Source organism: Cyprinodon tularosa, unplaced genomic scaffold (genome assembly GCF_016077235.1).
Source record: "Cyprinodon tularosa strain WSP-4 unplaced genomic scaffold, ASM1607723v1 ctg1206, whole genome shotgun sequence".
Lineage (NCBI taxonomy): Eukaryota > Metazoa > Chordata > Actinopteri > Cyprinodontiformes > Cyprinodontidae > Cyprinodon > Cyprinodon tularosa.
In genome coordinates this window covers 49,061-77,051 of record NW_024038011.1, presented here as the reverse complement: position 1 = coordinate 77,051, position 27,991 = coordinate 49,061, and the positions used below count along the sequence as shown (strand labels likewise).

Sequence of the window (27,991 nt, the reverse complement as noted above, 5' to 3'; positions counted from 1 at the left end):
TTTTCTCAGCTCACACTTTACTACGCGCTTCTGTGTTTCTCATATGAGGAAATAAATGTCACTGTGTATATGTCCAAAAGCTTTGTTTTTTGGTTGTTTTGAGCAAGACAAAACACAATCGCAATGCAACCTCCGCCCGACTCTTTGAAAGCTATTGACCAGCTTGATCCATTTGTTTTGCAGCCATTTCAGACCTTGTTCATTTTTATCACATTACTGTGACAGAAATTGAATTTCCACTGATGCATTTTTATGTTTCCTAAGTGCAGTTTTCTTCTCTCTGGGAGTATAGTGTTTCCAGTGGTGTGGTGAGGCAAAAACACTTTAAAAGAAAGAAGGAAACAAATTTCATTTGAAAATGTACATTGATTTTAATGTTTTGTTTTCTAGTGAAAATCTAAATCCTTGCAAGCAACTACAAGATCCTCAGTCCTTTTGTTTTGAAATTGGTGTTACAAATACTTGCCAAAGGAATCAACAAATAACTGCCTTGAATGTATCTTAAAGAATTCATCTATCTAACTGATACACTGGGATCCAGTTTGGAAGTGCATCAATCTCTTTCAAAGAAAAACAAACAAATACTATGAGTCTGCAGTTTTGTCCCTGCTCTTGCTTCTTCTCCTTGGTGCCTATAAGTACTCCTATTTTTTTTTTTATCACAGGCGTGTTTACAGGCAGTGATATCAAGAGAAATATTCCATCCTGTGGATAAAGTAGCTGGCTTGCTGGTTTACTTTCAGCAATTTGCTGCAGAGCTCCAAAAAGTGGCACATCTAGCCCATCTTGTTAAACACTCCATGGGTCCCATACGGGATATTGACAGGGACTTCAGCTCTGCCCAGCTCAGCGAAGGTCTTAGCATCCAGAACAAGGAAGAACGTACTTTTCCCCTGGAAGCAGATGCAGAGGAAATATAATGTGATATGTAAAAATAAATAAATAAAGGGGTTACAAAAAGAACACTCCCACTAAAAGCAGCAGTTCATCCATCCTTGCCTTCAACATTATAAATAGGAGGGACAAAGAATCTTCATATTGTCTTCTTTGCACACTTAATGTTATACACAAAAGCTTTAATTCGCAAAGTGTACTACTCTACAAACACAAAGGGAGAGATAACAGATACAGTTGTCAAAATGTTGGAACTTTTGAAAATGTGGTGTGAATAGTTAGTTATTTTCTTGCAGAATTGCCTTTTGCTTATGCTACAGCCATACATCTTTGATATGCTGTGTGGATGATGTCTGCAGGGGATGTGCAGTGTTTACAGTACATTTTACAGGAAGGCCAAAGAGTTCAACTTTGATCTCACATATCTGAACAGAGCACTTTTTTTCTATATATTTGCAATGTCCCTTACCAGGGAAACCCTATTTCTATTTTCTTTCTTCTTACAACACTGACATTAAGTCTAATGCTTGTCCAATGTGTCAACTCAGGTTAGCAGGCTTGTTTCTGTGGGTCTTAAGTTGTGCCAAACTTTATGTTGAGAATATAGTTTAAACAGTGACATGTTGAAAGGTTGTTTATTGTATAGACTAACCCACCATTATTTTTTATGTTGGTTTTTGTGTAGGTATAATGAAACCCTTAGAAATACACTGAACTTTATGAATACTTTGGAAAGGCACTGTGAGTCGTCAATCAGCACTGCTGTTTCGTGCAGAGTGTTTTGTTAAATTACCTTTCTAGGAGTGATAATGACTGACAGGACCACTCCATCATCTTCCTCAGTAGCATTGGGTGAGGCAACGAAGACAGGCTCAGACGGGTACAAGCCTGGATAGCGCCACACCTAAACAGGGAGATTACAAACTTTTTATCTGAGCAACTTCAGGTGGGAAATTCACCTGAAAGTTATTTTTTAAGCTATTCAATTTCACCACTAACTCTGTCTAAGTAATCTATGGATAATAAAGTACCTTAAGCTCTTTGGTATGGACGTCCATCTTGAGCAATGAATCAGCAAAGACATGCCCAAAGCCACATGCATAGAAGTAACGGTAAGGTCTGCCATTGTACTTGTCATAATTGATCTGAGGGAACTCAAGGCCACCATACTGCAGCAGCTCATCACTGTGAAGCTCCTCATGGGTCACGTAAACCTGTTGGGCAAGAATTTAATGCAGAGGGGAGATTCTTCCTTAAAGGCCTAATATACATCGCACTGGTGTCTTGGGATGTTGAAAACTCAATTCCTGCCTGTTAAAGATAAATGGATACCCGCAGTAAACCTTTCTTTGAATAGAACATAGATCCATTTCTGCATAAACTCTGTTCCAATGAACTTGAAATTATAATATTTTGTTGTTCTCACAGGTTACCAGCAACACATTTCTGTCATTTTCAGCGGAATGTAACACAAGTTCGTCTAAGAGCCAATACTGAGGAAAAAAAAAAACTATTGCTAGGGTAGTCATGACAACTAAAACATCACCTTTTCTTTCTTTATTGTGCCATAAGAAAACTGTGCACAAAGAGTGTGTGCGTGTGTGTGTGGGTGTGTGTGTGTGTGTGTGTGTGTGTGTGTGTGTGTGTGTGTGTGTGTGTGTGTGTGTGTGTGTGTGTGTGTGTGGTGTGTGTGGGCCTCCCAGAAGCTATTAAATGGCAATTGTTCACTGCATGGTGGACATCATTTTTGCCTGTGATAAGTCATGAAATTACTGTCTTGCAGAAAGTAGCTTATCTCATTATGCTGGGTAATTGCTTGGAATGTGTGGGAGAGAATTGCCTGTATTTATCATGATTATAGGTCTGATTTTTTACACTTAAACATATTACTTTGGAACTGCAATGACCATACAGAAATGTGAATACTGTATAATCCCACCTCCTTGGAGTCTGTCTTCTTTGCTGTGGCTTTACAGTTTGGCAGCATGACAAGGTTTTGATCCAAAGGAGTTTGTTCATCCACATTTAGAGGCAGGACATATCTCCTTGGGAGGTTTCTGCACAAGGAATTGTAAAACTGCCAAACAAAAAAAAAAAAAAAAAAAAATATATATATATATATATATATAATTGATCAGACATCAGAGAAAATACAGCACGTTTGGCTACTTCTAATACAGATGTTTTTTGAAAAGTAAAAATCAAAACAAAGTAGATGGAAAAATCAGATTTGTTTTTAATGAAAGATTGCAGCCAACATTTTCAGTAATTTTAAAATCAAATGTTTTACAAGCTCAAAGCCCCAGAAACTAAAGTGAAAAATATTCGAGAACCTTTCATTTTATTTAACAAACATTGCATGAAAGCCAGATTGTTTTGACTATACTGAGAGTGCCTTACAAATGTTAACATGGCAAACCAGATTAATAATGTGTTGCATGCTCTTTAAATACTACAGACTACAGTTACCTTCCAATCTGATTGGACAAAGGGACACCTAGTGCCCGAATACCAAAGGTCAGTGTTATCCAATCTTCTTACCAATTAAAACTCTCACGAGGCGCCATGAGAAACCACAACTTATGTTTGTAGTGCTAATGCTATTACTCTTTTAACAGCTTAGTCCTGGATTCTGATTAAACAGATACGTGTGTTCCTTCCCCAGAGCTGCAATGTTGTTTTGGTTCAGCTGTTAGATCCGCAGCTCTTGCTTTAGTTACAGGTTTATGTTTTTTTATGCAGAACAGCAGGCACGTGCAGAGGGGGGGGGCTAAGGGGGCTTGAGCACCTGCCCCTTTTGCTCCATGATCCCAATGTGCCCTTTTTTTTTTTTTTTTTTTTTTTTTTTTATTTGACACATGTACTGAAATTATTATTATTATCTTTTCTTTTTTTGGCAAGAAAAACAATACAATAAGCCCTCCGGTCACATTGTTACCTTTGACCTTTTGCCGGTGACGACGCACTTGCCTCTCGCACAGTCAGATAAGGCGGCTAACTGCGGAGCTAAAGGTAGCGAACATTCCACATTACACTGTGGCCGCTGCTCATTTGGCCCTAAGCAAGATCAACCATGATCGGACGGATGGCTATGTCTTCAGTCTGCACCGCCTCTCCAATGTCAACCTGAATAGACATGTAAGTGAAACCAAATGAGCCCCATGGATGATGCAGTATTGTTTGATCTAAAACACTGTTTACTCTGTGCTTTTAGTCTTTTACATTGAAAATTATGTTTTTTAATTCACAAAAAACTGTTCTGTAATGATTACAGAACAGTTTTTTTGTGAATTAAAAAACATAATTTTTGGTGAAAATACTGGAGTAGGCTTCCTACTTGTCAGACAACGGAAAACTTTGAACGTTGTATAATTTCTCTACTTTAGCAAAGAGTAGCGGTTTAAACGGAGGAAAGTATAGGACGCGGCGCGCCTTTCTCTGAAGAACTACTGAGCGGGAGGAGACAGCCAGGTGAGGAAAAGCTGTTCTTATCTATCGATTCAGTATTTTTATCATACAGACATTAGGCTGTTGTTCTTGTGCTATGAGCTAGCTGCTAGCTAATGACTTTGCTAGCAAAGCAAGATAACTAAAAAGCTTCCCTGTGTCGTTAATGATAGTAGGACATTCTTCAGTATTACTTATGCAATAGGGGCACATCGCCCGTCAAAAACCTATCATCACCATAATGGATATATGTCTGATTTTCTAATTTCCTTTGCTGCATGATGTACATTTCATTTATTCTAGCGTTAGGTAAATGTATCTTGAAGGAGAAATCATCCAGAACTACCATGATAGATATATGATAGATATAATGTATGAAGCTGGTGAAAACAAAACTGCGCAGCTTATGCAAGGAGGATCGGTTGTCGACCTTCTTTTGTTGGCAATCGAGAAGGATGTGCCAATCATTCACAGTGAGGTTATTAACATTTTTAAAGACATGGCTAACAGAAAACTGCTGCTGTGAACAAAAGAGAACAAAAATACCAAAAATGCTTAAAAGTTGGAAATTTGTTTTTAAACAGTAAAATCACCATGACGGAAAATACGTTTTTGGATCATAATCTTGGATTTAGTTTGGGGGAAAAAGAAAGGCAAGAGACTGAAATCAATAAGACATTGACCTTCACTCAACACAGAAAAGATGAGACAATGAGGAAAAAAAGAAAAGAGAAACTGACAAGAAAAAACGAAGAGGAAAGATTGAAGAAAATGTATATAGGTACTTACAAAATACACTAAGACACAAACAGAGTAGGCTTTTCTCATGGTGACGTGCATTAATAAATTGTTTGTTTTGTTCTTTTTTTTTCTGCAGTTCCACGTTAAAGTTTGATGCAGCAGCTCTGCTTTTCTGAATGGACCGTCTCCATCTCCACTGTCAGTACAGTAAACCAGGCAGACATTCTTTTTTATAGATTACAGTACACTAAAAGGTTGCATTGTGAACTTGTATGCATTTTTAACAGTTTAATTCTGTAAAGACAAAATATGTCTGGTGGTCCAGCTCTGATTTACATCTTTGGCTAAATTGCAGGTTTAAATATTGTAATACTTTCCTATAACAAAATAGACCTGCAGAAAGAAATTACTAATAAAATATTTTACATATGCATAGTTCTATGTTCTATGTAGAGATTTCCCTTAGCTTTGATTGTATGTCTCACAATTTTGTAATTTATCATTGTTCATTAAACTCTGAAAGCTATGTGACTTTGTTAATATTCTGTCCTAAAATGCGATAAGATGTACCCTTTTTTTTTTTTGAGCACCTGCCCCTTTAGTGGTCTCTGCACAGCCCTGCAGAACAGTTACATTATTCCTTGTTTTGCTTACATTATTTCCTCTACTTTTACTGTATACTGTATTAATTCCTTACATTTACACTTGTGACTGAATGAGGAAAGGTTAATGCGCTTAAAACATTTGTATGACACTGTGAAAAAATGCAAACAAACCGCATAAATTAAATATGATTTTTATTTATTTTGTAATATTTGTTAGGGATCATATTATTCTTAGCCCATATTTGAAAGAATTGTTTAACCTTATCCATGTCCTCCCCCGATTCCCGCCGCAGGTTTTCTAGAGTGAAGTCCCCAATGACCACACCATCGTCCCCGCAGCACATGTCCATCACCAGGTAGCCGTTGTCTTCAAAGGCGTTGATCTGATGCAGTGTGAACATTGGTGCTGCTCGGTACTTCACTTCACTCCTCTGTTGGATCAGTCAGAGTTATTAAATAATAGGAGGTGCTGGTTATGCAAAAGACCTTCAGATAAAAAAAACTTGAGGGAAGAGTGCCGTTTCTGTCTGAGGACATTCCATCTTATGTTCTAGTGCACCTTAACTTTTTCAGGAGTGTTTTTCCCTGAGTTTATTGGGTGCGCTGTGTAATGAGACAAAGAAATTGAGAGTAACGATGTTTGAGGAAAAGCTCCAAGCACCCAAGTGTGTCTTCATCAGGATAAATAAGAAGAAAATTGTAATTGTGCTGGCATAGATCTTTGCACAGCCTTCACATTTTTGTTATTACTTTTTCAGCAGCTACGTGATACTCTAGGTTTTATGCTTTATACTTCAATATACTTTTTGAATTAGGTGGGATAGAAAAGGTTTTGGCTTTCTAAAGTGCTTTAACAAATAGGAAAAATGCTGATCTGGGGATTTTTGTCAAAAGGGTTTTTAGATATTATTATCTTCCTTTCTGGATGAAAACTAAAATATATAAAAGATCATTATGGATGAGCTGTTGTAGCAGCAACTTTGACAATTTCAAAACTGCTGCATATTATTGAGATGCAAGATTATTTGGGCCACGAAATGACATCAAGGTTCACAAATAAAAAAAGTTATAGATTTAAAAAAAAACATTGGTAATATGTAAAATCTACAAATGTCAGTAAAGAAAAAAATTTGTTGCTCAAAATGTTGCTTAGCGTTAAAATGTTTCTTTAACTGCATGTCCTCTAGAAATTGCAAGATAACTTTATCACACAAATATTTTCGAACAGCTCAAAGGTATGGTCACAAACCTTGCCAGTGTGTCTGTCAACCAGGTGGAATATGGTGTCATACTCTGGCTCCCAGCTCAGTATTTCTTGAAAACTCTGTCCCATAATCTTGAACAGCATGAACTTCAGCACATTCAGCTTTATAGGCTGCTCCACGAACACAATGTAGTTCTCCGACATGACTGGAGAGGAATAGAACCATGCAGAGAGAAATTCATACTTTACATTCAAAAAACAAGCTGAGGAACTGCTCATGTTTTAATCTGTGTTTAGAGCACATGGGAGTCTCCCAGGCTTCTAAGTAAAGGCTAACTTCACCTTAATATTCAAGTGAGAGGTTTACACATTCCCTTGACCTGCAGGAATGAACTGTTAATTCAGGGCTTAAATAATTCATCTGAAATGATCATATTCGGGTTTATACAGCTTAAACCTGCAGTCATTTTTTTAGGCAAATAAACAAGTTAAATTTTCTATTGTATTTGCCCTAAGCATGTTCAAATATATAGATACAACTCGGTTCTGTAGTCAAATGCGCCTTTAAAAGTTGCAAAGAAACAGCTTTATTTTTATAGAGGAATTAGTCCAAATTGGTAGAGCTGATTCTAATTGATTATTCTTGCAAAGGCCTGTTTTTTTAGCACAGCTTTTATTTCTATGAAACTAGAATTACATGTTTTGAGCAATGGGCAATCATTGAACTGTAGTGTTAGCATAATATATATAGCTATATATATATATATATATTCTCCTTTTGGAAAAGTAAGGTGTTTCCAAGTTGAAACTATGTGCTCCAAATTGCTAAGTCTGTGCTGAAACTAACATGCCAAGAATGGAGCTCAAATATATAGCCACTGTTATACTAGAAAGTGCTTGATGGCTGTAACATGCATATATTTAATAAGCAGCTGTTAAGGGATATTTATCCATATGTTTCTAGAATTTCTTCACATCACTATTTGTTTAGCTTTTACTATCTAAAATAAGAAATTATCGCCTATTGCTTGTTTAAAGATATGTGATGTATTTTATTTGCACAATAAAAGATCTAGTCTGTCATTAAACGTTTGACTAAAACTGTTAAGTCACATAAAATATCTGCAAACAAATTCTAAATCAGTAACCTCTTCTGGAAAAGTCATGCACAAAAGCAATAAAACTGATCTCACTTACAGCAACACCTTGTGGTCTTTGAGGAGGACTTCTGTAGTTGCACATACACAGTCAAACAGCTGCACACTATTCAGTCCCTTCATCCATAACTCTATTATCTTAGTATGCACTTTTTGAAGCTCGGAAACTAAAGGGATCAAAATCAGTTTCCTATGTTACACTTCTGAGGTAAAAGTTTAGAAAAAAAAAAGGATTTCTGACATGGCCAGAAAGGAGCCCGAACACAATTTGACTCCCTCTGACTAATGTAATTTTAGGTTTGCTGTGCAACTGCACAATGCTTTCCTGACTTGTGGGATTTCTCGGTGCCCAGAAGTCTGGTGGGACAGGGTGGTCCGCCAGAAATATAGACTGAGATGTGATCAGGGAACAAATGGAGCAACGCTGTGTTAAATCAGCCAAAAAATGGAGTCTTATTTGGTTTAGCTGACTGGTATTGGCCAAGAGCTTGATTTTTAATGGCTACTTTGTTGCCCCTATGGGTATCAGCTGACCTGTAATGTCCAATCATACGCTGTGCAACCATTAAAACTGACTCCTCCACATTTTAGTCTGCCGACAGTCTTTCAAATGCTGCAGCAACTTTCCGCACTGCCCTAGACTCCATGCTGTGCTCTAAGCTTTTGATACTGCTGAATTTACCAAGATTCGTGTTCCTGTGTTTGTTTGTCAAAGGGTTTATTTCTCCCACCCCAAATCTTTTTGCTGCTTGGATATTGTTTTCTTTTGTTGAGGACTCCCACAAAGAGCAGAGCCTATAAATATAACTGTAAATGATTGTCAGTGTTAATCCCTAGAGAGCAAAGTATGCATACAAAGATAAATAAACATAAATGACAACAAGATATATATAAAAAAATAAATGACTACTTTGTAAAGCATTGGAAATTAGTTCTTGGACTTAAGCCAAGAGGGAGACTACATTAAAATTTCTACCTTTTTCTGCCTTTTAAGGAATTAGACCTATTATATCGAGCAAAACAGTAATCAATATTTACTCCCCTAAATATATTTACATTCTGTCCCACTGAAAGAACTAATTTCAATTCATTTTATTAGAATTTTAGACCATCACAAATCAGTGGCTATCTGATGCCCCTTTTCAAAACCTTCTTCAACCTTTTTGATATCGTCTTCTAACTCAGTATTTAGATCAATTTGCTTTTCCATCAAGGCCTGAGAAGTTCAGCTTTCCTCACTGAAGACTAGCATCTCTGCAGCACAATGCTGCCACTACTATGTTTTATTGTAGGAAAATTTCGGCTGTTGTACTCTGCAAAATTTGCTGCACATTTTGTCTGTTTCGTTTGAAACCTCATCGACAGCTTTATCAAAAACAATATTAATAATGGAGTATTTGTATCATTTTCCATCCTCTTTAGAATTATGTGATACTTTGTTTAGTCTGTCACATAAATCCAGTGTCTCTTAAAGTGGAAGGGGTCTTAATATATTTAAGGCCACTGTAAAATATTAGGAGGGCAACAAAAATGGGGCTTGCTTTATGAATTGTGGCTAGAATAATAGACAGAGAGTGACTTGTGTTTGAGTGCAGCGGGACCTCTCTCTCATTAAAGCAACATTTCCACAGTAATCACCCATTTAAGTTCAGTATGCATCTAAGCTGCAGGTGAGGAACTGAGAGGGTGTCACTTATCATGCCGAAGTGTGCATCTCACCAAAACTGTGATAATAAGAAGGTTTTGTAGATTCAGCTGCAGGGATAGAGCAGATCACTTCAGCTCCAGTGAGGTCTGCTGAGTCTTCCTCAGATGTTTTCTCTAAGGGAGGGACTCGGATGATGGTGTAGAAAAAACCTGGAAGAAGCCCCCCCCAACACAGAAAAAAACCCCAACAGATTTTGTTGTCATGCTGTTGTGCACACATTTGCACAGATAACTTCGAGTAAATCAAAAAGAGTAAATATTAGGCAAGCTAATGAATGACTAAAGCACAGATGTGATTTCAGGTCTCAGAGTTTGCAAATTACTCAAAAGCAATCTGAGCAGATTTACAACATTCTGAATAGCATTTATACCTTTTCAATTTCTTTACATGTTGTAACATTAGAAGAACTGTAAAACATTTATGTAATCACATGGATTTTATGTTTAACACAATTGTGCCTGAGAAGCAGGAGAATTGTTTTTTTTTTTATTAAAAAAAATTGATTTTCCACAAGCTCTGTAGGTAGTAGAAAACATTTTAAGAGAAAATTGCTCTAGTGACATGAGACCAAAGCTGAGCATTTTTTAGCCTAAACGCAATGCACTTGAAAACTAACGCTAAACCCTCCATCATTTAGGGCACCAAGAGTCCTAAGTGTACAACCAATGCTACATTGCAGTTGTTTAGTGCAAAACATATTCATGCATGGAATGCCTAAACCAGGTTCAGGTCTGAATATAGCAATGAAACTGTGGTAGGATTTAAAAATGATGTTTATAAAAGACCCCCCCCCCCTTTCAGTTTGTCTGAGCATGAGCTATTTTGCAAACAAAACCGAAAAAAAGAACTTGCTGATAGAAAGCTGATAGGGACGTATCCCAATAGACATGCAGCTGTAACTGCAGTGAAAAGTACTTCTACAATATTGACTCAAGGGGGGCACAGTTGTCAGATTTCTACTTGTAAACCATTTTGTAAAGAACATATAATTTTCCCTCCACTTCTCAACTACATTACTTTCTGCTGTTGTACCACAAATAATCCCAATGCAAGTATTTGAAGTTTATGTTTTAACATGACAAAATATGGAAAGGTTTATGAATGAATATTGTAAGACTTTGTAACTGCAGGTGTGAAAAGCAACAGCAAAAGAATTGCTTGCTTCTGTTAATGGCTGAGATTCATGGGTTTATAAAGGAAGTGATACAATCAAATAAAATAAATCACCATCCCTGCTGTAGGAGTTGCCCATGTTGTATGTAGCTCCCTGCTGGTCATAGTGTGGGTGTGCTGTAGCTGAGTTAACAGCAATATACTGACTCCAGTCCACCTGACAAAGAAATAACAATAAAAATACCTTTTATCCTTTATCCTTGTCCTATTTATCTTAAGGAAAATCAGTCTCTGCCTTCTTATCAGCTTTCTACATTAAAAAAGATACTTTGTCTAACCTTTAACTACCCACCTTCTCCTTTGTCTCCAAGGTTTGCGGATCCACTCTTCTCATAAAGTTGGTTTCTGTGCTGACATAATAGTCTCCCTTGTACTTGACAAAGTTCACATTAGCGTTATCTGTGGGCTCTGTTCACACATGTGGATGACAAGAACATAAAGTGTTTAAATATAATTGTATCTTTCTCACATACGTCACAAAAAGCAGATTTTTTTAATTTGACTGAAGCTTTAAGTCACAGTTTTCATTCATCTTTCCTTTGCAGTGTACATTCATAAATTTTTCTTCTTTTCTGAATAATGATTATAATAATGGATACAAATGCTTCCTTATTAAGACTTATGACTTATATTCATTTATGCCTGACCTTAACCCAAAGTAAATTCAAATTGTGCCTCTAAAATGACCCCCTAGCGTAAATATGGGAGTCCAGAACAATAGGACCAGTCTTTGGTTCTCACAAAGCCTTTTGGTACTCAGAAGGTTAGTAAATATACCAAAAACAGCCCTAAATAGGTAATATAAAACTGTACTCACACAAAAACACACACTGACTTTCTTAAATAGATGCCAACCTTTCATTATTCCTACTATGCAGTCAAGGGCAAATACAGTAAAATTTAGATAGATCATTTTTATTTTCTCTGACCAAAGTATTTAAACACTAAACAATGTATGAACATAAGAAATATGTGCTTAAGAGTTATTTTTATTTCATTCATCAAGGACATTCCTGGGCTTGAACATTCACCCCACGGAGCTCCCAAGGGCAGCCCAGTAATCTCTCAACACAATCCTTCTTCGCCTCATAGCACCACTTCGCACTTCAGCAACTGATACTAACATATATTATTATTTAATTTTTCTTTTTTCTTTTTTTTTTTTTGGGGGGGGGGGGGTTAAAGAAATGTAAAACAAAAGCAGTGTTCTTTTTAATAAACTAACACAGTCAGAGTGAGCTAAGAGAGTAAAAGTCCAGGCATCAATTTCATATTAAAAATAGGATAATAAATAATTTTACTTTATTGATCTCACATTGGACAAATTTACCTCTGCATTTAAAACATCCCCTATGGGAGTAATGGGCTGCCATCATGGGGCGCCCGGGGAGCAATCAGGGATTACAGGTCTTGCTTAGAGACCCAGAGTGGCAGTCTGTTGGAGTGGAGTCAAACTCAGAACTTCAGGATTCCAAGCTCTATGCCCAAAACACTAGGCCGCCACTCCCCAGGACTGAAAGGAGAAATCATGATGTAAGTGTGCATGATTTGCTTCTAACTGAACTATTATTTAAGAGCACTTCAATACTCTTTACAAAATCATACATCAGAAAACCAAACATATGTCTGATCTGTTAAGTGCCATTTCTGTTCTGTTGGCTCTGGTGTTTAAGAGCAGCCCAGATTGCCTTAAGGCGGCACCTTGTGTTACATAACCTATTTAGTAATGGATCCAATCCTCTCATGTTACAAAGCTGTTTTTTTTGAGAAAACCACTGAGCAATGATCTAAAAAAAAACAACATCTAATATATCTCAAATTAAAGCTACAGTGTGTAATTTTAAGCAACATCTGCAGACTGCAGCAACATGAACCACTCCCCCCATAACCTCTTCAAGTGATAAAGTGGTTGTTTTTTTAAAATTGAAAATGTTATAAATGATATATATACACACACATATATATAAATATATATATATATATATATATATATATATATATATATATATATATAATCTGTAATACTCCCTGCAAGAATTATAATAAAGCTATTTATATGCATAAATTAAGCGGAACACTATCGTGATGGCCGTACTGCTCCACTCATGAAAGCAAAATCTGTTGGTCTCTTTTTGGCATCAAGACAATTATTCTTATTGTCACATTGCCAGACAGGACACCATAAAAACAAAAACAAAAAACAAATCATAAATAGTCTGTGACTGTTTAGGATATACGTTATATATGGGCCTTACTTGCTCCAATGAAGTCTTCCTCCAAACATGGAAGACCTGCTTCTATGTAATTATAATAGCAATTTCTAAGGCAACGCAAACAAAAATATTGAGACTTTCAGTTATGGATGTTAAGAAATGACATACTTATTTACACTGTGTGTCATTTCTGTCGTAAACCCCTGTATTACATGCTGTAGCTTTAAGCTTACACTTGGGTCAGAGGTTATGCAGAGTGGTTAGGTAACATTTGCTTTTTTGTGACGTTGGCAGAAAGGTCATGACTCATTAACATAAGATCCAGCCCCTATCTATGGAATGTGAAAAACAGGATCTTCTATGGTGACAGGTGGAATAAAGAAGCCTCGAAATATGATGTCATAGAGAGATTACAAAAAAAAACACAAAAAAGGGATACTGCTCTTTCACAAATCTAAATAGAAATAATGTGGCAGAGACCAGTCAATGCATTGATAATTTTTGATAGAAAATTAAAGTTTCATCTTCAACACTACACATATTTAAGGTAAATATTATTTGTGGGTCTATGGAGGATTAAGGTGGATAAAATTAAATAAATGAAAAGATTAGTAGAACTAAATGAATAAATACAGCATTAAATAAATAAGTGTAAATGTATAATGGAGCTAATAAATGTACCATGAAAAGATCAAAGTAGAAATTAATAAACGAACATAGCAATAAATGTACCAATAAATAATGAATGTACCATTTGTTTATTTAATACATTGTCAAAGCTTTAATACAGGATGTTCTTTTTCCGGGTTGATCATCAAAGTGGTCCTCTTAATTGTCAGTCATTGTGGTGATATGTTTACTTAAGGCCTTCTTACTGTACATGATCACCCCCATGACATAGTGGAAAAATTGCAAATCTTCTTTTAGAAAGTAAGCTTGTATGAGTGATGCCAGCAGAAAGTTTTAAACAGAGCGTGTACGTAGAGAAATAGGCTAGTGCATGCTCTCAGACACGTTTTTTTTTTTTCACACATTTAATAGGTGATCCCTCTCAGGAGCGGGTGTAGGGTTGTGCTTGTGCATTTTTTTTAAGTGGAGAGGGTGGTTCTTTTCAAAAATTCGCAAAAATCCTGCACTATATCTTTAAATAGTTGCATTTACTATTAAATTGTGAAATGCAGAACAAAATAAATAAATCTGCATTTAATACTCATATATTTCTTTTGAATTTAGACATTAATTAACATTAGTTTTTTAAATATAAATCAGTTGATATATGCATTTCATTATTTTCTCCACAAAGGAAATTATGTTTTCACACGTTTGTGTGTTTGTCTGTCTGTGTACAGAATAACTTGGTGATGATCAACATCAAAATGTGGATGCAGGATTTCTTTAAAGGATTTTTTTTAACAAGAATTCCTGGAAGGCAGCTGCATTGACATTGGTATGCGGAAAAATGTGAAGCAGTACTAGCAGACTTTCATCTGAGAAGAGGATTTGGACAACTTAGCAGCATTACGGTGGTTGCTCTTGCTCAGTATGATACTTCTGATGTCTCGGGTTCTGGGGTGGCAAGACTTAAGGAATTCAACATTTGTTATCAGAGTATTCTTTGAGACAACTTCTCAAGAACTGATGTTGTTGAACATGTCTTTAATTTTCTTTTACCACGCTATTTATTTTTTCATTGCGAAGGCAAAAAAATAGAGGCAAGTGCTATTGTTGTTCTGGGGACCTCACTCAGAAGTCTCACAGGACATGGCTTGACCAAGCCTGGTGATTCAAGGCCATCCCCCAGGGGGACGATTACCTGAAAGGGGAACTATGAGGAAAAGGTGCAAAGAAGATTTGGCAGCAGTTAGATGTAGTGAGCTCGGTAACCTGAACTACAGACACTGCCTCTGGGGGACGTGGAATGTCATCTTGTCACAGGAGCCTGTGGTTGAGTAGGAGGTGGAGTAACACTGGCTTGAACATGTCTGCCTCACCTCCGCACACAGACTAAGCTTTGGATCCCGGCTCCTTAAGAGCTACTGGACTCTTTTCTTTTACATACTGGCTGGAAGGGAGACATGGAGGGCTCTCGTGGGTTTACTTTCTAACCACAGCTGAGTTATCACATGTTTGAGGTTATCCTGGTTAATCAGAAGGTCACATCCCTGCACCTTCAGGGCTCTAAGTACCAGGCCTTCTTAGCATTCCTGGTGGGGTTGCTTGAAATTAGGTCAACCATTCAGGAGCTAATTTCCATCATTCTGCTGAGGGACTTTAATTTTGATTGCGAGGAATGGACCCCAGCTCTGAACATAAGCAGTGTTTTATGGCATGGCCATTTCTGCATTGTTGCCAACTTAGCAACTTTAATGCCTTTTCAGACACGTCTAGTGACATTTTTCAAAAAAGTGGGTAGCCACAAATCCAGCCACTTTTTCCTGTTTTGTTGATGACTTTGGTAACAACACATTTTGTACACCCACTGCTCTGAGTTAACCATCTACCAGTTAGCTTGCAAGCCCCTCTCTCCTCTAAAACAAAGGGAACCAGACGCAGCAGCTGTAGCCTGTGTCTACAGTCAGAGAGCAGAGTAACTCTCATGTTTCCCCATTGAACATGAGTCATATGCACAAAGCTTCCATTGATAACCCTTGAATTTGAAATCATAGTTTAAATATAATATTTAGTATATTTTTTTCTTTAAAACTGTTGCAGTGAAATAGAATACAATATGTGTGGCTCCAGTGGATATGCCCTCAATTTTATATCTTAGTATATTATTCATGTTCAGAGGGTGGGTTTTATTAAAACATGTTTTTGATGCATGTTGGATGCAAGCACGGGGTTCCTCTGTCACTAGTCCTTTTCACAAGTTTTTGGAAAAAGATGTTTAGGTGCTGCCACGGGCCAAAGGGGGTCTGGTTTGTGGACCAGCTAATTTTGTCTCTGCTTGTTGCTAATGTCGTGGTTCTGCTGGCTTCCTTCTATCAAGGCCTATAGAAAGCCAAGTGCAAAGCGGCCGGGATGAAGATCCTCTCCTCCAGGTCATAGTCCTTGGTTCTTTACCAGAAAAAGATGGCTTGCCTTCTTCAGGTTGGAGAGGAGTTCCCTCAAGTAGGAGAATTCCTGGAGATCCCAGATACAAGCAGCTGAAATGAGCTACCTCCACAGTGTGGCCAAGCACTAGCTTAGAGATACTGTAAGGTGAGGAGCTCAGCCATGCAGGAAGCATGAAGTAATGTCCCCTTTCCTCCAATTTGAAAAGAGTAAGTTGAGGTGGTTTAGACATCTGATGCATAAACCTCTGGATGCCTGCTACGAGAGGTGTTCTAGGCATATCCCACTAGGAGGCCCAGGCGACAGGATATAGATGATAAACTCTGTTTCTTGGCCGCTCTGGAACGCCTCCGTTATCCCCCAGTCCCCTAGAGGAGCTAGAGAAGAGAAGGGAAGGGAGAAGGGAAGTCTGTGTGTCTCTTCTGTTGCCCCTGTTGACTCCTGTTGACCATGTCCAATTCCAACTTAGACTCTTCAGATTTTTTGTTTTTGTAGCTTTCCTTCACCATAAAAAGCTACAATACCCATAAAAAGTAATCAAAGACTTATTACAGTTTTTTTTGGCTTCAAATCTATTATGCATAGCAATGCACATTTTTCTCTGAAAGTAAAACCTACTCATTACCTAGAAAGCTATTTCATTGCAAGAGTTTATTCAAGTTGTTAAAATGTGCTTCTTAAGGATACAAAATTATACAATAAGTTAAAATTAACTTTTAATTATAAAAGGAACATATTTCAATGATCTAATTATACTGACGGCATAAAAACTGCTCCTACAGTAAATGTCTATGTATCCCCATATAGTAACAGGTTGTGAAGTTTGCAAAAATCAAATAAATATTGTGCTAAGATAATTTATTCTCGTCGGAAGATGTAGTTTTTAATTTATTTTGTTTTAGTTTTTAAGGAATAACACATGTTGTTTTAAGCAGATCTAAATGTCATTTAGACAGCATTTAAACAGCTTTTATAATTAATGGCAACCAAATAATCATTTATTACTAAATCATTTGTGATGGAGTCACATTTTAAGAACGTTTAACTAAAAAAATGTATATAAAAAATAACTGATTGGCCCCAAATTTTACGCTAAAAGACAAAACAGTATTTTCACTTTCAATAATACAATAAATATTAAATTAAATTTATAAATTAAGTAAATAGTTTCTGTATCTTATTCTTGCTCAGTTTTATACCCTCTTCATGATACTATATATATATATATATATATATATATATATATATATATATATACTTTTTGAGAGTCAGTTAAAACCTTGAAGATCAAATTATATATAAGACTTCCTAGTATTGGGATTATAGTGTGTATATGCTAGTGCTGTGAGACCAGCAGAATTATGCTTCAATTATGCAGAATGTAAAAGAGGTAACACATACGTGGAATCTGAAAGCGGGAAAAGAAGCGTGCAAAGAAGTTTTTGCAGGGATCAGGCATTGCTACCGTCCCAAACTCTGACACCACAATGCGGTTCTTCTCTGAGTTGAGGACATACGAATCACTCTGTAGGAATCGGCTGCTGTAAGTTACACTGCCCTCAGAGATGTGAAACCGGTGCATCAAGGCCATCCCATCAAACCAGTGATTGTATCTGAAAGAGGATAAAAGCTATTTAATTTCTCTGACAATGTTGTTGGGACAAATTTTGAAGTATAATATTGAAAAAGATATTTTATACTGTCAAATCAACTCAGCTGAACTGTAATAATGAAACCCCAATAACAAATTTCAAATGTTTTACAAGAAAAAAACAAGTAGACTAATCAATAAAAAGACAAGGGAGATTTTATTAATTGACAAATAAAAGATTGACTGCATTTTTAGACATATTAAAAGGAGAATTTCTATGTCATAGCACTGTATTTTTTGAAAGAGTAAGGTAATCCATTTTGGTGGTTCTATTCAAATTTAATGTGGCAGTGGTTTAGATTAAAGCAGCAGTAGGGAGTTCTGAGAAAAACATGGACTTAGCCTGAAAATTAGAAAAAACACATAACCCCCCCGCCCTGCTTAGCAACAGCACGTCCTCCACAGTGGATCCTGCTTTAAGCAGTGCTACTGATGAGGATAACAAGCTATTGCATTTTTACTGGAAGGGACAAAGCATCAATTCCAAATTTTATATTTACTGACCACTGCACAGCTATAGTACAACAGCAATCTTGAGCTTGAACAATTGTATTCACAGTACGGTAGAAAGATGTGAGTAGTGCATACACGACCATGACTGAAATTGCTGAGGCATTCCTCCTGGCTTTGACCTGCTGTTTCCAAATAGGAACGGTGTAGGCAGAGGATCTTCATTTGTTCACATTGTCTGTCTCCTATTTCGCTATCAGAACTGGTGACAGTGTAAAAATATATTTATCCAGTATACTTTTTCCAAATGCACTCACTACGCTGTAAACTGTAGATCTTTAAGGAAGTTCAGACATTCAGCTATAGTTGGACACTGTAGCAATAATACACCCTTGAAAAGACAACAGCATGGGCATTAAAAAAATTATATTATATATCATATTACAGAATGCTCAAAAGGCATTAAACTATTAATTGAACAGTAGTTGTGGGGGGAAAAGAACTGTTGAATGAGCATTTTTTTTTAGTCACAGCTGTGAAAACGTCTGTCCTTTAATTTCCACACCAGATCTCAGTCCACTGCCACATGTCTGTAATGTGGTTGATATCAAATATTCTAAAATGCAAATGCTTGATCCTGTTGATATGCCCATGTGTCAATATGGGTCAGAAATGTATGCCAATATTTGCTAATGTATATATTAAGGCCTCTCTGCAGAAAAAGAGGAATTCAACCTCGTAGCACTAGGCTCTACAATAATGGATACTGCTGATACTGGGGATTCAGCTTTGCATGGGTTAAAGATGCAAAAAAAGGTGCAGGAAAATAAGTACTTGATGATTTAAAGGCAAGTTTATAATTTCGGTAGCTCAATTGTTTCCTCAGTTTGTTTGGATCAATAGAGTTGAATATCATCAACATAGCAGCAAAATTTTTAAAAAATCCTTTCAACAATTCACATTGACAAAATAGATTCAATATCTATTAGCATCGGTGTGTCTATAGACTATGATGGTCAAAAATGAGTATACTGTATAAAATAATAGTGTTGAATAAATAAATACCTGTCATCTCCAAACTCAAATTTCCCTGGACCATTTCTCAAAAAGCTCCCATTGATCCAGGCTGGAATAACTCCCTTGATGGTAGTAGGGATTGCCTCAGGGGTTTCCTCCCCTGAATCCACCAAAGGTGCTACACTCTCTAGTCCACAGGCTTGTGGACATCTTTTCCTGCTGGATACTAACAGAGTAAAGATTAATAAAATCAATAAAACTCCTTTAGAAAAACTATGATACAGAACTCAGAAAAACAAATAGCAGGCTTATTTTGTCAGCCCACATTCCAAAAACGGGTTAATTAAATGATATGTTGCTGTGAAGATTGTGTCTCTTTGGATTCTTTTAAACTTCAAAGTGTTGTTCAGAGAGTGAAGTGAGAACAAAAAAAGGCATGTGAGAACGGAAAAATCTGAAAATATATCCCAAATATATAACACCCACCTTTCTTTATTTTCTAACAGTAATACAAAATAGAGTTTTAAAACTTTGCAATCCTTGTGTTTTTTTTTTTTTTTTTTTGTTTTTGTTTTTTCTACATCCCAAAATGCACGTAAATGTTTTTGAAAATCCTTTAAGGCTCAGTGGTAGGTAACATTTTTTGATGAGGAACTGAAAGTCACATACTTTTTAGCTTTTAGGGTTAAATTGCCAGTTTTTATCAGTTCTTTACTGAATTTTCCCAAAAAAACAACAACATTTAAACACTTCTCTATGAAACATTGGAACAATTAAATATATGCACTTATTGCATGTTAAGCAGATGAAAACCACTGAGAAAAAGGCAATGTCTCATGCTGGGAGTTGGTAGAATGCTTTTGTCACAATGTAAATGTTATTGCAAACAATCACGTATTTTTGCTCATCACAACTCTAGGAGTGATACAGACAATAACAATAAGAGCATGCGGTACAGAGATAATATGCTTGAACATCTGATTATGTGTACCTGGGTTTAGAGTGTGATTACTACAACATAGCAAATGATACCTGACTGTGTGCTGCAATTTTTTAGAAAGCTATTCCTGCAGTTTCCAGCTCTAAAAAATAAGTGTATTTTGAACAAAGTGAGGAAAACTGACACTCTCAAACTCCTGAAGAAAAAGAGCTAAGTGTTGTTGTTTTTTATTATATTCACAGTTAAAAACCTGATGGTTTATTGTAATCATTCTTTTTTGTTCATCTGTTTTTTCCTCTAAACTGTCCCCTTTTTTGTACAGCCTTCTATCCTTAATGACATTTTCTTCTGGTCTTTTCATTTCCATCGATCAGAGACCTGTCAGTGATTCATTTTCACTGAACAACTGAGAATGACTAAATGGTCTTGATGAGACATTGTGCAAATTCTTTTACAAGTCTGATTCAACAGGAGTCTGTGGAGCAGGAATAAAAGAGAATGCCAACATGTCTTGTCATGACTGTAGCATAATTTTTTTTCAGCATTTCAAATGTAAAAAAAAAAAAAAAAACATTTGGATGAAATATCAGCTTAATATCAGCTAAAAGGATTCTTAAATTTTTTGAATAAATCAGTTGAGACGGATTCTCTATCTCTGTCATTTCTATTATACTTCAGTTCTGACTGAGAGCATGCATTACTCACACCTGCAGTCTACCCAAGATCAGAAGACATAAAAATGAAAAAAATAAAGAACTTAAGGAACTGATTTTACTGTTAGCAGTAATGGAAAAATAAAAATAATTTTAAAATCTAATACCTGCCAAAAAAAAGCTGGAAATTGATTTTTTTTCCATTTCCTCAAATGGAATCAGTTTGAGTAAACAGGAACATAAACATAATCATGTAAAATGTCTGAAATAACTATGTACTTACAGCTGCAGGTCTGGGACTCTGTGTTTGCTGACATGGCTCCTAGCTCTTTGGATTTCGTTTGCAAAGCACACAGGAATTATATAAGCTGCAATGAAAACCTTTGAACCCTCATTACCAGTCGAGGGAGTGATCCAGGCATTAAACAGCACAGACATAGATAAGACATTTAAACCTCTCATTAGAACCTCTCATTATAAAACTTGTATTTTACTGCGAGTAACATTTATACTCTACGTGTGTACAGCCTGGTGGTCTTTATTCAAATGTAGAGATTTGATCTAATCTCAGAATATTTTGCAGCTTAGCTTTAAAGAGCCTGGAAATACATCTGTTAAGTAGACTAAGCAGCAGACGTTAATCTGGCAGGTGAAAAAAGAATCTGCATCAAAAAATCTGCAAAGACAGCTTTTTTTTCTCACTAGAAAAAAACAAACACAGAGATGTAATATTAATAAATCCATAGTTGTTAAGATTAAGGAACAAAATACACACTTTTTTAGATATAAACAAACAAAAAGGCATTAATGGATACAAGGTTAAGCCTAAAATTATTCATACAGTTGGTATTACAAATAAACAATAATAAGGGTGTAACATGCGGTGAGAGGAAACATTTTAGAAGACCTAAGTGCAATCACCCTAACAGTGGCTCCTAAAAAGGCTCTACATCAGATTCAATTTAAGATTCTCACTTGAAAGTAATGTTCAAACTTTTAGTCAGAAATAAAAGATTACTTTAAACACAGATCTTCCCATAGCAAAAATATGTTTTTAAACTATTTTTTTATATACATCTGAAAGTTATATAAGTATATGTAAGGTTTTAGTAAATTATGCATATTCAATTTTACATTTTAGGACAAAAACACAGATGCAAATGTTTCTAGAATCTAGAACAGGACATTTTAAAACATGATTAAACTTTGGGTTAACCAACTCTGTTGTAGCTCTGGGTATCTTTTTTGTGTGTTTTCCTCCATGATTAAGCTATTTTTAGCACAATCCATCTAACTGGGACACAAGACCTTCACTGAAGAAGACAACTAGGAGTTGTACAACACAGCCCATCAGCATGATGCTGCCACCACCATACTGTGGGGTTTCCACCTCTTAGTATTTTGTACATATGTAACAAAGTTTGGTCATAGTACCTATCCAGATGAAGCGTGGTTTGATTGCAACAACAAGCGTCTTGGTAGATTAATGTTCCAATCACAACGGACCAACTACAGTTAACACCAGCTCCCAGAGTGGATAAATCTGAAAACACCCACTATGACGTCTCTATCGTGATACCCCTTTAGTCTTGTTTGAACAAAGCATCTATTTTAATGCCTGCATTGTCACCCACAGTTGTCCCACCTGAGATTTGATCTCTCCACCTATTGCTTATCTGATTTATACTCTTTTTTGCAGCCCCTATGCCTATTTTAATTTTAAGATTATAGATTAAACAGAGTTCTTTGATGTTTAGAATTGACACTTTTTTAAACGTTTCAATGCAATACACACCTATGTCTCTTCATCCAGATGACGCTGTTTCTTCACTGTGAAGACTATGTCTTCCGACTCCTTTACAGAAAACTGGAGTTATATTAAGGTCAAAGTACAGATGTGCAGACATCAGCAAAGGGACCATTCACCAATAAAGTGACTTCTGAAGGCAATCCATAGCACTAATTTTTGGCATGTATCTAAGTAACAAGGATTAGATGCATATAGGTTTTAGACATTTAAAAGTCAAATATTGTGAATATCATGCATAATATTCTCTATTTTCTGTGATACACAATGCAAAATTCCCGATCAAGGACTCTGAAGTCTATAGTTGCAAAGTGTCAAATTGTTAAGTTCATTAAATATCTTTTCATCAACAACATACTATGTATGTGTGTAATTATACGTACTAAAGTGTTTATGTTATGTTTAAAGCTTAAGACTTGAGATGCAAAAACAAAGTAGCTGCAAGTCTCAGCAAAGATTGCTCTAAATAACCCATTTAGGTGCATAAGCAGAACTAAATGTTTTTCTATAGAGGGATGACCACACCTAGTAATTATAATTACTCCTCTCGTGCATTCTTCTTCTTAGAGTAAAAACGAGGGAAATCCTGGCAAGTGTGCACAAGACATGAAATTATGCCAGTTGAGTCAGAATTTGTGCTTATAAATTTTTATTTAATTAATTGCTCCCAACTTGACAGTACTAGAAAGGGGTAACACAGAATTAGACAGAAAAACGAAATAAAAATATGCATAGACAATCACAAAGAGACAGGAGCAAAGGCGTTCAGTTAACATCAGCATTAGGAGAACAGTGATTGATTTACTTCAGCCCGCTGGCACTAAAAATGCAGGCTGTGGTAAACAAGGCAGCTGCTGTAAAATGCAGTTATAGTTTAGAAAGTTAAACAGTATGAACGTTAGAGGGCTCTGAATGGGCCACACATTAGGTTGTGCGGTGGGACAACGGTGACTGAGGCATGGGGGGGAAATGAGCTAAGAGAAAAACACACAAACACAGCTGGAAGCAGCCAATAAAACTGGTGTGGAATAATAATATTTACACATATTGCAAAATCGTTCTTTTTTTTGTTCCATGTACAGCGTGTCCAAGACCAGTGTTGTGTTTATTGCCTCAACATGACATAAAACGACCATATATGGTGTCATTCAGAGTTCAGCTGCTGTTCTGATAGGGAAAACAGTCTGAAGTGTACCTGCTAAGACTTCCCTAGAGGGCTTCAGTCGATGGGCTTTTCTTCCTGCCAAGCCATGAGAACATGACAGACTGCTTCCAATACAAACATATTTCACCGATAAGTAGCAGATTTATAAGATCAGAGGTTTTGAACTCAGTGAAAGGATTTGGGAGCTATTTTAGGTCAGGCTGACATCTTTTATAGCAGAAGTGTATTAATGAAGATAATTTTTTTGGCTTTTGGTTTCTTTGAGTTTACATTTCACTTCATTATCTTGTGTCAGTATCAAATTAATGCATAAGAGAGTAATTAGAAATAGTGGTGAAAGCGAGATTTGCAGGACAATGTCCTGTACCAGTGTGTCAGTATATCAAAGATCTCTGGATCTTAATTAAATTTCAGTAAACTGTATGTTACATTTGGGGAGGGAAATGTGGCTGTGAGTGTTTTGGACTGTATATTGGTTTTGCATTTTAATAAAAGTATTAGTGCCCATTTGTATTGAAAGCGTATCTTTAACTCAGTCAAATTGGATTAGGAGCGTCTCTGAACACTGTGGAAAAAATCTAAAATCTAAATAGGTCATTTATTCTTAAAACAAATGCATTTGTTCTTGATTTGAGTAGGTAAGTGAGATGCTTTGGTAATCGAACAGACAATTTACATTTAAAATAAGAAAAAACATTTGCATCGTCTTCTTTCAAGTGCATTTTATCCAATGATCTTATTTTAATGGTAAAAATACTCATTCCAATGCCAAATAATTTTATTGACCTACTGTACTCAAATTAAGGGTAAATATACTTAATTTAAGAAATGTTTACTTATTCCTAGATCGTTTTTGCCGTGAATTGAATTGTTTAGGGTCTAGACTTTTACTTAGTAGCTTTTTCAAATAAAAATGTTTGAAGAAGCGTTCCATTGGGTTGTTCTCCTGCTGTAAGGTGAACCTTTGCTCCACTGTCAACCATCTCTAACAGCAGCATCTTCTATGGTGCTTTTTATTTAGTTGCTGCCATTTTCCTATCATTTCTCACCAGCTTATGTCCTTCTATGACTCTGCACACATCATGATTATGTTTTGCACAGAGTGGTGAACAGTAATACCACACAGGCATTTTATTTAGCAATATGCTGCCATGCATACATAATACAGGAGTTGAAAAATTATTAAAGGTGCTTGCTTTCTTTGCCTTCTTTTTCCCCTCAGTGTATTTTTTAATTAAAAACTTAATATATGCTAGTAAGTGGAAATACGCTAGTACAAAAATAATTCGAAAGACAATGTAAAAGCAGAATTAGCTTTTTAAGGCCCGTAGCACTGTAGTTTTGAGGTACCCTCTCATGATCACTTTGGTTTTCTCATTTTAGCTTAGCCTAAAGAGATTTTTTTTTAACTAGCTTTTTTTCTTACTTAAAACAAATAAATTATACATTTTAATTAAATCAATTACCAAATAAATGAATCATGGATTTTTGTTCAAATTAAATCTACAGTCTAATTGCAGAATGGACTATACTTCTATATCTATATTTATAATCTCTCTCTCTCCCCCTATATATATATATATATATATATATATATATATATATATATATATATATATATATATATATATATATATATATATATATATATATATATATATATATATATATATATATATATATATATACTGTGGTGTGAAAAAGTGTTTGCCCCCTTCCTCATTTCCTGTTTTTTTGCATGTTTGTCACACTTAAGTGTTTCAGAACATAAAACCAATTTAAACAATAGTCAAGGACAACACAAGTAAACTCAAAATGCAATTTGTAAATGAAGGTGTTTATTATTAAAGGAGAAAAAAAATCCAAACCATCATGGCCCTGTGTGAAAAAGTGATTGCCCCCCTCATTAAAATATACTATAACTGTGTTTTTAACAGCTGAGTTCAATTTCTCTAGCCACACCCAGGCCTGATTATTGCCTTACCAATCAAGACATCACTTAAATAGGAGCTGCCTGACAAAGTAAAGTCCACCAAAAGATCCTTAAAAGCTACCCATCATGCCAAAGATCAAAGAAATCCAGGAACAATTGAGAAAGAAAGTAATTAAGATCTATCAGTCTGGAAAGGGTTAAAAAGCCATTTTCAAAGCTTTGGGAATCCAGCAAACCAAAGTGAGAGCCATTATCCACAAATGGTGAAGACATGGAACAGTGGTGCACCTTTCCAGGAGTGGCCGGCCGCCCAAAATTTCCCCAAGAACACAGCGACGACTCATCCAAGAGGTCACATAAGACCCCACAACAACGTCCAAAGAACTGCAGGCCTCACTTGCCTCAGTTAAGGTCAGCGTTCATGCTTCCACCATCAGAAAAAGACTGGGCAAAAATGGCCTGCAAGGCAGAGTTCCAAGAAGAAAACCACTGCTGAGCAAAAAGAACATTAAAGCTTGTCTCAATTTTTCCAAAACACATCTTGATGATCCCCAAGACTTTTGGGAAAATAATCTGTGGACCGATGAGACAAAAGTGGAACTCTTTGGAAGGTGTGTGTCCCATTACATCTGGTATAAAAGGAACACTCTATTTCAGAAAAAGAACAATATACCAACAGTAAAATATGGAGGTGGTAGTGTGATGGTCTGGGGCTGTTTTGATGCGTCTGTACCTGGAAGACTTGCTGTGATAAATGGAACTATGACTTCTGCTGTCTACCAAAAGATCCTTAAGGAAAATGTCCGACCATCTGATTGTGAACTCAAGCTGAAACGAACTTGGGTTTTGAAGCAGGACAAAGATCCTAAACACACCAGCAAGTCCACCACTGAATGGCTGAAGAAAAACAAAATGAAGACTTTGGAGTGGCCTAGCCAAAGTCCTGACCTGAATCCTATTGAGATGTTGTGGTATGACCTTAAAAAGGCCGTTCATGCTCGAAAACCCTTTAATGTAACTGAATTAGAACAATTCTGCGTGGGCCAAAATACCTCCAGAACACTGTAAAAGACTCATTGCAAGTTATCGCAAACCCTTGGTTGCAGTTGTTGCTGCTAAGGGTGGCCCAACCAGTTATTAGGTTTAGGGGGCAATCACTTTTTCACACAGGGCCATGATGGTTTGGATTTTCTTTCTCCTTTGATAATAAACACCTTCATTTACAAATTGCATTTTGTGTTTACTTGTGTTGTACTTGACTATTGTTTAAATTGGTTTGATGTTCCGAAACACTTAAGTGTGACAAACATGCGAAAAAACAGGAAATGAGAAAGGGGGCAAACACTTTTTCACACCACTGTATATATATATATATATATATATATATATATATATATATATATATATATATATATATATATATATATATATATATATATATATATATATATATATATATATATATATATATATATATATATATATATATATATATATATATATATATATATATATATATATCTTTCTAATTTGTTTGCCACTTTTGCCTCGGCAGTCAGCATGCAGAGTCTCAGGCTTGCTGCACTTTTACATTTCTGCCTGTTCTCTCAGGTCCTGTCATCCAGATCATCCAAAAAACAGTTTAGGTCTGGTTATTTTGCAATAGATTTGAGTAAACTTTATAGAAGATTGCTGATTTGAAGAGTGTAAAGTTTTGTCACACATATGGTGTTCCTACAGCATAATCTGCCACAAAACTGCATGTTGAAACTATCAACACATTTTCTGCATCAATAAAACCATCTGTGTTTCATTGTCTTTGTTTGATTTTTACAAACACTTTTTTTCATTGTAGAATTCTCAGAAAGAGTGCCAAGAATCCAGATGCTGAGTTCCCATGCAGTTATGTAAGCCTTTGATTTCAGGTGTTTCAGGGATATAATAATAAGATAAATACATAACTTGTGTTTAGCACATATATAAAAAACAGCTGCATTTTAAACTCAAACATAATATTCATATATTCATGTCCAAGTAAAAAAAACAAACAACTTTAGTCATGAAACATTTAGTGATTTAGTGTCAATAATGCAGGAAGGTCATGAGAAATGTCCCAGAAAACACACCTGTCTGATATAAACTCTGAGCCTTCTGTGATTGGTCCTTCTGAACCCTCAGG

General features: G+C 36.0%; 1 protein-coding gene across 1 annotated transcript; it reads right to left on the bottom strand.

Moving 5' to 3' along the window:
• Positions 1-346: 346 nt before the first annotated feature.
• bco2l (beta-carotene 15, 15-dioxygenase 2, like) lies at positions 347-21,294 on the bottom strand. The gene is made up of 12 exons (XM_038274804.1): positions 21,191-21,294; positions 19,363-19,540; positions 17,598-17,809; positions 11,222-11,337; positions 10,984-11,086; positions 9,768-9,905; positions 6,937-7,097; positions 5,948-6,118; positions 2,834-2,971; positions 1,926-2,108; positions 1,688-1,798; positions 347-893 (listed from the first exon to the last, which is right to left on the bottom strand). Exons 1-12 carry the CDS (start codon positions 21,222-21,224, stop codon positions 777-779), a joined length of 1,662 nt encoding a protein of 553 aa, XP_038130732.1. The 5' UTR covers positions 21,225-21,294; the 3' UTR covers positions 347-776.
• Between the last annotated feature and the right edge of the window lie 6,697 nt (positions 21,295-27,991).